Source organism: Petaurus breviceps, unplaced genomic scaffold, assembly GCF_028583685.1.
Source record: "Petaurus breviceps papuanus isolate PSGF00001 unplaced genomic scaffold, PetGlider_PUasm1.0 154, whole genome shotgun sequence".
In the NCBI taxonomy this organism is placed as follows: Eukaryota; Metazoa; Chordata; class Mammalia; order Diprotodontia; family Petauridae; genus Petaurus; species Petaurus breviceps.
In genome coordinates this window covers 291,519-301,190 of record NW_027185715.1, presented here as the reverse complement: position 1 = coordinate 301,190, position 9,672 = coordinate 291,519, and the positions used below count along the sequence as shown (strand labels likewise).

Sequence of the window (9,672 nt, the reverse complement as noted above, 5' to 3'; positions counted from 1 at the left end):
TTACTCATGTTTATTTATAACAGACCTTCAGCCAGTACAGTACAAAACTTACAGTAGTATATTCTTCGTTACACAAATATTTACTTACAATATATTACAGATACAAAACGCTTCGCAGTTAAGTCTCAAAAGCAAGTTTGACTCCCCTTAAGAAGGGAAAGAACTCTCAAAAAAAAGGGGGGGAGGGACCCAGAAGAGGACAGGGATCAAGAAAGACACCAAGTCTAGGATACAAATGAAAACCCTGGGAAAGAGAAAGAGGGCAGAAGTGGTATTGCACTTTCTTTTTCTTTTTTTTGTTCATCATAATGTCTGATTAAAAATATATATATATAATATGTACACAAGGAAAGAAGCTGCTAGGAGTGTTACAAAAATCCCTCCGCAGCCTGGAGACAGACATGGAAAAAAAAACCCAAAGGTTTGGAAAAGTATCTGCTTAGAAAGGGTTTTGTTGTTTTTGAATTTTGTTAGAAAAGGAAAACACCTCTTTCCTCCACATAGGTTTCAGGGTTTGTTTGTTTTTTCCTTTTTTCTCCTTTTCTCCTTCTTTTCTTTTTTTTCCTTTTCTTTTTTTTTTAAACAAAAGGAGCTGGGAGAAGGGGTGAGCACATTTGAGGTCCCAGAGCCAAAGGGGCTCTGGGGAAGTAGGGCTTTGTACTTAAGACCCTGGTTAAAGTGCAGTGATGATCTGGAAAGTGATGGAGTCCCCTTCTTCCCCTACCTAAGTCTTATCTTGCTCCCAGTCCCCAAATTTCTGCTCTCCTGGGCATAGCAATAGCCTCAGAACGTGATTTTGTTTTGTTTTGAATTTTCGGAGGTAAGGGGATCACAGGTTTGCCAAAGTAGATTGGGGAAAGGATGTGGGTAGGACCCTAAGGCTCTTATCTCCCTGGAGGGAATAGTCCCTATGGGGAGTTACTATCACAAACAGAATACTGTAGTAGTTCCCAGTTAAGAAAGGGAAGGAGGAATAGAAAGGGGCTCAATGTCCAGATCTGCTCTGCAAAAGTGGAGTAGGGAGGTAGGAGAACCGGGACCTGCTGGAAAGAACCTTCCCTTAGAGACCCTTCCACCCTTCCCCTCTCCTCCTGTCTTTGTTCCCCTACGCCCACCTCCCTGACCCTGGCAGCGTCTGTTTATTGCTACATTGTCCAGGAGGAACAGACAGGCTCATCACAATGATGCTCCACTCTACACCTGTCTGGATCTCATCCAGGAAACCTCAGGGTAGAGGAGGAGAAAGAGGAAGAAACTGTTTTAGGATTTCCTCCCCACAAGAGGATGAGACAGACTCCTCTCAGAGGCCCAAGTGCCACAATCCTGGGTCCTGTCCCCCAGCCAACCCTGCGGCATCCTTCCCTGGGGACCCCTAAGAGAGCCCTGAGGAGGGGGAAAAGGGAGAAGAGGCAGAAGAGGCAATGAGGAAAGGAGTTATGGGAAGAGGAAGAGAAGGGTGGGAGTTGGAGGAGAAAAGTGAGAGGAAAGAGAGAAGGACCAAGTGTTGCAACTTGTGAGGTGGTTGTGTTTTTGTTTTTTTGTTTTTTTTTTAACATAGAAAAAAACAGCCTTTGGTTTGAACCTCAAGGAAGCAAGAGAGCCAGGTGGCTGTGGCCCTGGGCTGGGACTCCATATGAATAGAGATGCTTCCCTTTCCCAGGGGCCTCTGCCTCCCTCCCAGACCAACAAGAACAGCCAAGCATGCTTCAGGACCTAGGAGGGAAATGAATCCCTCCTTCCCTGCTTCCTTGGCACCAGGCATGAAGGGTGCAGTGAAGGATGCCCTCAGTCCAGATGTGCTGGACCCACTCTCCCTGGGCAGGGGTAGGGTAGGGGCAGGGGCACATGCCCACCCTGCAATCATTTTTGGTTATACTGAAATAATTAAAAGTGAGGAAAGAAACATCCCCTTCTCATGACCACTGACCCTGAGGATGGAGCCTCAGGGATCAAGAATGGGATGGTAATCCCTGCTGGGGAGGGTGAAGGCAGTAAGACTGAAGGGCTGGGTCTCCTCCTTGTCTTCAGGCAGCAATAGACTTTAACTGGTTTTTCATATGGTGGGAAAGCCCCTGAGTGCCTAGAGAGGTTTCTGGGGTGAGGGAGTCAATTGAAGAAGCATTGAGAGGAAGAGAAGAATCTTGTCTTCTCCTTGTCCTGTTTCCAATTTGGTGAGGATCTTTTACCCCCAATGCTTCAGAGACAGAAAAAGGTGCAGACCCAGCTTTCACCCCTGAGGATATCAAATCAGGGTGCCCCAAGTGGAGGGAAGCCACCACTGAGCACATAGACTGGTTGGAGGACCAGAACAGCCCCTGTGAGGTTGAAGGGAGAGGATATCACATCCTAGTGGGAGACCCAGAGTGCAAATGCAGGCTTCAGAGTATTCATATTATTAGGGGAACGAGTGAGAGGATTCTGAGCCTCACAGTGCCCTGGAGTGAACTTTTTCAACCCTCTCCTCCCCCTAAATGGGGGATATCCTTCATTCATTCATTCATTCAAGAACAGTGCAAGCTGCCCAAGGTGAGAGGGCAGAGAGGTATGGAGTGCCAGGATAAGGGTGTCCCAGAGAGGAGCTATAATGCCACAGAGCTATGGTGGGGCCAGGAGGCACCGGCACCGGAACTGAGGAATCTGGCAGTGTAAGTGAGGGGTGAGGATCAGGGACAGCAGTAGGCCAATGCCCCTCCAAACTCTAGAGAGCTTCCCAGCCCACTGTCCTAGGGATGTGGAGGAAGCAGGGATAGAAAGAGAAATTAGGCTTGGACAGGAGAAGGGAATGAGGGTAGAGAACGGCAGGTATCTGACAGACTTTTTCTGTAGAGGGCAAAAACCCTCCATCTAATAATCTTACTAAATAACTTAGTGTGAATTTGGGGAGGCATAGGGGTTGAAAAAAAGGGAGAATCAAAACAAAAGACCTGTTTCATCACAATGCTTAAATAAATCAGCTTGGCAACTCGCAGAAAGGAAAGGGCAGTAATGGTGAGGAGTCAAGTGTGAAATCAGGCAGCAGGGACGATGTCTGTGTGACAGGCTATAAAAGCAAAACGTAGTCAGGTAGAAAAGCGGACAGTGGGAGGCAGGGGTGAGATGGGAGGGCTGGGCACCTCTGAAGGGAGGGGGAGAAGACAGGAAGGGCTGGGTTGGAGGGGAGGCTAGAGATCACTAGCCCACTTTGTGTTCCCCTCGGACAATGTGGGAGGAGAACTCGTACCGGTCCTGGCTGTGGTAGCCACAGATGTTGCACTCGAAAGGGTCCCTGAAGCCATGGCAGCCCATGTGGATGGTGAACATGACATGGTCCAGGAAGAGGATTCGGCAGTGCTCACATTTGAAGGCCTTCACTGGCTCTCCGTCCTCACCCACCACCCGCAGCACGTCCTTGGCAGGGCCAGGAGCACTCCGGGGGAGCCCTTCCTGCATCTTGGGGTCCTCTTTGGCGTAGGCGGGGCTGGGCCGGCTCCCCACAACCAGAGCAGGGGCGGGCTGATTTGAGGGACACTGAGGGGTGGTTACAACACCCCCACCTCGCTCCTCATGGTTGCTCTCTGTGTCTGTGGAGTCCTGGCAGCCATTGCTGGGGGAGACCCCAGGGTCAGCCAGGGGACCCCGAGCACGGTAGAGGAGGGGGCCCCCATCAGCCAGATCCTCATGCCCCTCACTGGCTTCCCGGGTTCCAGACAGCTCCAGTCGGCCAGGGAGTGGCTGCATCTGGGTGTAGACAGAACTTATGACAGGTGTGAGCTCTGAGATGCAATTGGCAGGTGGAAGGCGAAGTGGGCGCAGGTGCTCTGCTCCCACAAAGGCTAGTGAGCCAAAACCAGGCTCCAAACCATGGTGTGCAACCAGCTCCACATCCTTCTCATAGCCACCTGAATTCATGTCAAAGGGGAGATCGGAAAGGCTAAAGCGCATCTGCTTCTCACCTGCAGGGAAGGAGAAAACACTTGAGCCCCCAAATCAGAAAACACCCCAAAGGGGGGCATTTTTATGTGCCACCCTCTATTCAGGCCCATGGAGGCCTGGCCCACCTTCCAGATCTGCTACCCATGAGAGTTCAGGACTCTCGCAACAGGGGTCCTCATCCAAGCTGGGGATGTCAGTGCAGACTATTTCCTAGGATCAAAGGACCATGGGATTTACAGCTGGAGGGACCCCCTTCCTTCTGGGGTCCATGCTCTGCTCCTATGTCAAAGGCTCAAGTGAAGGAGATTCTCTTCTTTTCCTGACTGCTGGGACACTCCCAGTGAGGTCTGACTTCAGCTGCAGCTCCAGCTGTTTTGTTCTTTCTCTCTTTTCCACCCATGACAGCTGTAGACATGGACTCCTAGGCAGCTCTGCTCTAAAGGCAGCTATGTCTGGGGTGTGGGGGGCTGTGGCCAAAGACAAGGCCACCAAGCTATACAGAAGGATCCCTGTGGACCCTGTGTTGACTGAGAAAACCACATACCAACATCATCTTGGTTCTGGTGTATTTTGTTGTTATTTATAGTGTTAAATCTTTTCCAATTACATTTGAGTATGTTTCAGGTCTCTGAATATTTGTTACCTCTGGCACAATGGAAAGAATGCTGGAGTTGGAGGGGGGCATGGCATAATCGAGAAGACCTGAGTTCAAATCCTGCCTCAGACATTTGCTAGTTGGGTGACTCTGGGCAAGCCATTTACAAATCTTCACAGTCTCAGTTTCCTCATTTGTAAAATGGTGATGATAATCGCCCCTCCCTTGAAGGGTTGTGAGATCCAGATGGGAGAACAGATGTCAAATGCTTTGCAAACCTTCAGGTATTGGGACTGGGTTTTATGACTGTATTGGCACAAGGACCTTCCAGGTGAGGAAGCTCCCTCTACCAATGTTGGTCTTCCTGTGCTCTGCATTTCATGGTCTGAGAGTGCTTCCTGGAGCACTGAGAGGTCGAGGGATGTGCCAAGGATCAGAGCCAGTTTGTCCCTGAGGCAAGCCTTGAACCCAAGGCTCCTGGGCCCCAAGGCTGGAACTGTTCACTATGCTATCCAGATATGGCTGTCTTAGGGGAAGAGGTGGTTGGAAGACTGTACTTAGAGCTGGTGCAGGTGCTTGTGCCATGAGGCCATGCCAAGGCACCATGTCAGTTCTGTTTATCATTATTTTCATTATTTCAGGCTCCGATGATTCAGAAGGGCTTTGGGCACAGAGTGCTGTTCCCTGTAATTTCTGCAGCCCTCCCCCACCTCTTCCATTCCCTCGAGTGTCTTACCCACAAACTTCTGGGGGGTGGAACGCTTGCGTTTAGTGAGGCTGTTGGCCAGGCGGTCAATAAAAGTTGGCCGCTCAGAGGATGAGTGTAGCAGCATGGAGTCTGGCACCATCTCTAAGTCACGCATGTCATCACCTGGAGGAGACGTGGGAGGAGGGTGAGAGGAGAGAGGGTCAGAACTGGAGTGAAAGGAGAGGGGCAGCACGCTCTACACAGCTCCCAGAACTCAGAGAGACAGTGCCTGAGGCAGAGCATACATGACCTGTGACTAGAAACCATCCAGGTTTTGCTTGCCCTGACCTCATCTAAAATCCACTCTGCCGGTATTGCCAATACTTTTGTATGTAAATTGCAAAAGCTGATTATAGGGACAGCTAGGTGGTGCAGGAAATATAACACTGGTCCTGAAGTCGGGAGGACCTGAGTTCAAATGAGGCCTCAGACACTTAACACAAAAAACTAGCTGTGTGACCTTGGACAAGTCACTTAACCCCAACTGCCTTGCCTTTCCTCCTCCAAAAACAAACAAAAAGTTTGTTATGGGAGCATGGATTCAATGATGAAAGCACTTCAGTGAGGCCATCTTGTCCAACCCCCTCACACAGTTTGCACTCATCTTCTGCCTGGGTCTTCTCTGTCTCCCTTATTAGATAAAGGGTAAGGATTGTGTCTCCTTTCTCTACTTCAGGGGTTCTTAACTGGGAGTCTGTGATCTTGTCTTAAAAAAATTTTGATGATTGTATTTCAATACCATTGGTTTCCTTTGTAAGCTTATATATGTTATCGTGTACATTTAAAAGCATCATCCTACAAAGGGGTTCGTGGGCTTCAATCATTGCCCAAAGGGTCCCGGGCACAAAACAGGTGCCCTGCTCCAGCTCTGCCCACTGCCCCCAACCCCCCAATCCACAGAAGGCTCTGCTCACGCTGCCCTGGCCTCTTCCTCTTCCCCTGGAGTGCGGGACCAGGAATGCTCCTTGGCTCCTGGTCAGCACCTTGCTTTCTCCCTGCCATTCTCAGCTTTCCCTGGGGCCCTACCTGGTGCTCCAGTCAGGGCCTGGGCTTCAGTGCTAAGAGACTGCAGGTAGTTGTGACAGCGCTCCTTATGTTCCTCCAGTGTGCTCTGCTGCTTATAGCTCCGGCCACAGTAGTTGCACTTGTACGGCTTGCCCACCGTCGGGGAAGAGACTAGAGTTGGGATTGGGGTAGGATGGGGAAGAAATAGTACCAGGGTCACTTATGCTCCACAGAAAGGCAAATAACAAACGTCTGGCGTTGAGAGGACCCTAAGTTTGACTTCATACATTCACTTTCTCCACCTGTTAGAGGCAAACACATGCCTAGGGAGTGAGGATGACCTAGGAGAGCTGGAGGAGGGACAAGGGACCCTTTTACCAGTCAGCACAGGGTTGGAGCTGGTGACCAGCTGCTGCTGCTGGGAAGACGGGGACAAGGCCCTTGGCAGGCAGGCTAGCCACACCCCAGGGCATCAGAGCCTGGGCCCCAGGCTGTGGTTTAACCTTTCTATGGGGCGGACCGTTGAGAGTGGCTGTTTATCAGAAAAGGGGATTTCTTGCTTACGCACCCTTTGCTTTCGTTGAGGGGAAAATGTTAGGCTGGTGGCAATGAACCAAGAGCCTTCAAGGACTTATATGGGGTCAAGGGGAGTTAGCTCCCACTCCACTCCATTCCTAGTTTGGCTTACATTTATAGCCTGAGCTTTCTGTACATTACTTCTCTGTCTCTAGATACTGATCCCCTCCTGAAATAACAAGGGCATCAAAAAGATACGTCCTTAATAGATACTGAGGCTGAACTGAGAAAGGAGAAGAGAAAAAGAGAATGAGGGTTTAAAAGAAAGTACAAAGATGAAAAAGAATATGAAAAAAGAACATGATTCTTTAGCCCATGAGAAAGAACATAGTTGTTTTGGCTAGTATGCTTTTTAAAGGCTAGACATTAATATTCTTATGGGAGAGGCAGAAGGAATGTTGGGAATATCAGGTATTAGAGTTTTCATTAAAGAGGCAGCATGGTATCATGGATAGAAAGCTGACCTCAGCTTTCAAGAAGACCTGAGTTCAGGTGCCACCACTGACACATGGCTGTGTGAGCCTGGACAAGTCACTTAACCCCTCAATGTTCTAGGCAGCTCTCTAATACTCTATGTTGTAGAATATGTACCAACCTGCATCAGTAGAGGGAATTTCCTTACCTGAGAGTTCCCTATATGTCACTGAAATTGTAGGTCTAGGCCCTATCCTTAAAGAGAATTCTAGGGAGCTTGGAGCTGAAAGGGAAGGGTGATGGAGAAGGAGAAGGGTGTGTGAGCAGGGGGAGGAGGCTTATTTAAGAAACGATGAACTTTTGTTACTTCATGTAATGGGGTGTTACTGTGCTATAATAAATGATGAACAGGAAGAATGCAGGGAAGCATGGAAAGCCTTACATGAACAGATGCAAAGCCAAGTAAGCAGAGCCAGAAAAGCAATGCAGACAACTAGAGCACTGTAAAGGGGAAGCAGAAGGGGGCACAAGATGGTAGGTAGGCTGCTGATCGGGCTATAAAGGTCATGAGGAAGCATCACTAGGGAGCTGGGAGGGTGAGGTGGCTGTGGCTGCCCTGCAGCTGCTCTGGTCTTACTCCAGAAATGCTGGCATTGAAGGGGTGAGATGGCCCATGGTTCCACCATCCAGGCCAAGGGCAATGTGCTCAGGCCTTGGGAAGGGCCACCCTTGTGGCTGTTGTGAAGACCCCGCTGACATTAGGGGAGAGAAGGCACAGTGCCACAGAGCTGGACCCTGCACAGCAGCTGTTTCTATTCCTGTTCACCAGTCACCCCTCTCCCAAGAGAAAGTGTCTGTACCCCTCCCCAGCCTGTCCCACCCCTCAGTGAGCAATCCCTAAGCCTAGAGCCCAAACAACCTGTTTCAAACCAGCAGGGGGAGGCTCCCCACTCCTCCTCCTTCCCATTTCAAGGCTAAGCCCCACTCACTGCTAAGAATCAGCAGACCTCCCAGGGTGGGGGAAATAAACAGGATCCAAGGGGCACAGGGTGGCTGCTTTGTGTCTGCGTAGTGGATGGATTAGGAAGTTAGGGAAGGGAGAATTTTGTCTGTCTCTGCTGCCCCAACCCTGGAGTGGAAAGGTCCCACCCAGCTCTGAAGCAGAGCTATGAAGAGTCAGAGGCCTGGAGAAAGAACCAGGAGGAAGCTGTTGGGGTGGCGAGATGACAAATGTGTCTCTCTCATATTGCTCCCCTCACCCCTGCCCCAATGCCATGAGTTTTAGAGGACAGAATAACATCAGGAATAGTTTTCAGGGAAAGGCTCCCCAGAACCTTCTCCTCAGCTCGTCTTGTGTCCTCTGTCTGAACCATGAGCCCCACACTGAAGAAGGAGGCTGTGAGGTGTTGCCTGCTCCCTGGATTCACACTGTACCGGGCGTCTATCTAGGCTGGTCTGAGCAAAATCATCAGCTTGGCCCCAGTCAATTTATTCCAGATCCTGAGCCCTTGCCACCCTCTGGCCCTGCACTTGCCCTAAGAAGAAGGAAGGAAGCAGAAACTTGTGGGTGGATTACCTGCTTTCTTTCCCTTCCGAACTAGGAGGACCTTTAAGGGAAATAGGAAAGAATGGGAGAGAAAGTCTAGGAATCATCCCTACCTCTGAGAACCGAAGGCTGGGCCTCTCTATGCCTGTGGGGCTTAGAGTTGGAACAAAGTGGGGTGGGAGCTCAGAAGTGGGGATGTGATGGGGAACAGATGGCTCTGGCACCAGAGAGGATGACAGCTAAGAGACACCACCATTGCCTCCTATTCCCCTTTGCTCCTCTGCACAGTTCATAGTAGACATTAAATGTCTTGCTAAATATCCCCTGAAATTTCCCACAAGGGCTCTGTGAATCAGGAGGTAAGGGCAAAGATACAAGGCACCATCGACTTTGTAAATGTTAAGAGTTTTGTTTTTTTCAAACTTTGCTACTTCCTTTCTCCCCCAACTAAATTATCAGCTCTCCAAAAACAAAGAGCGTCCTTCCTATTTCTTCTGTATGGCTGGGATTCCATGTTAGTCGACTGAGCCAGAGGGCCTTGTGTGGAGTGGGATTGGGGCTGGGGGAGAGTAGGCAGTTCCAAGGTGCAACCCTCCCTCCCTTCACTCCCCTGTCTGTGGCTCACTGACCGGAGTGGGTGCGGAGGTGGCCAGTGAGAGCGTCTCGCCGGCGGCAGGCATAGTTGCAGAAGGGGCATTTGAAGGGCTTCTCCCCTGAGTGCAGCTTGATGTGACGCAGCAGGTTCCCCTTCTGGGTGAATGAGGCACCACACTGGTTGCAGTGGAAGGGCCTCTCACCTGCAAGGGAGACAGACCCCAGAGGGGAGGGGAGGGAGAGGGTTTTTAAGGCCAGACTCGACCCCCCACCTAACTGGCT

General features: G+C 50.3%; 1 protein-coding gene across 2 annotated transcripts in view; it reads right to left on the bottom strand.

The window, feature by feature from the left end:
* Positions 1-9,672, bottom strand: part of IKZF4 (IKAROS family zinc finger 4) — a 31,937-nt gene continuing 22,265 nt past the window's right edge. Inside the window, exons 5-8 of one of the 2 annotated variants that reach the window (XM_069079051.1) lie at positions 9,426-9,593; positions 6,282-6,431; positions 5,244-5,378; positions 1-3,932 (exon numbers count right to left, since the gene is read on the bottom strand). In XM_069079051.1, coding sequence (XP_068935152.1) covers positions 3,172-3,932; positions 5,244-5,378; positions 6,282-6,431; positions 9,426-9,593 — 1,214 coding nt within the window. In that variant the 3' untranslated portion in view covers positions 1-3,171. The remainder of the gene's footprint in view (positions 3,933-5,243; positions 5,379-6,281; positions 6,432-9,425; positions 9,594-9,672) is intronic. The other variant, XM_069079059.1, reaches the window with a different exon arrangement.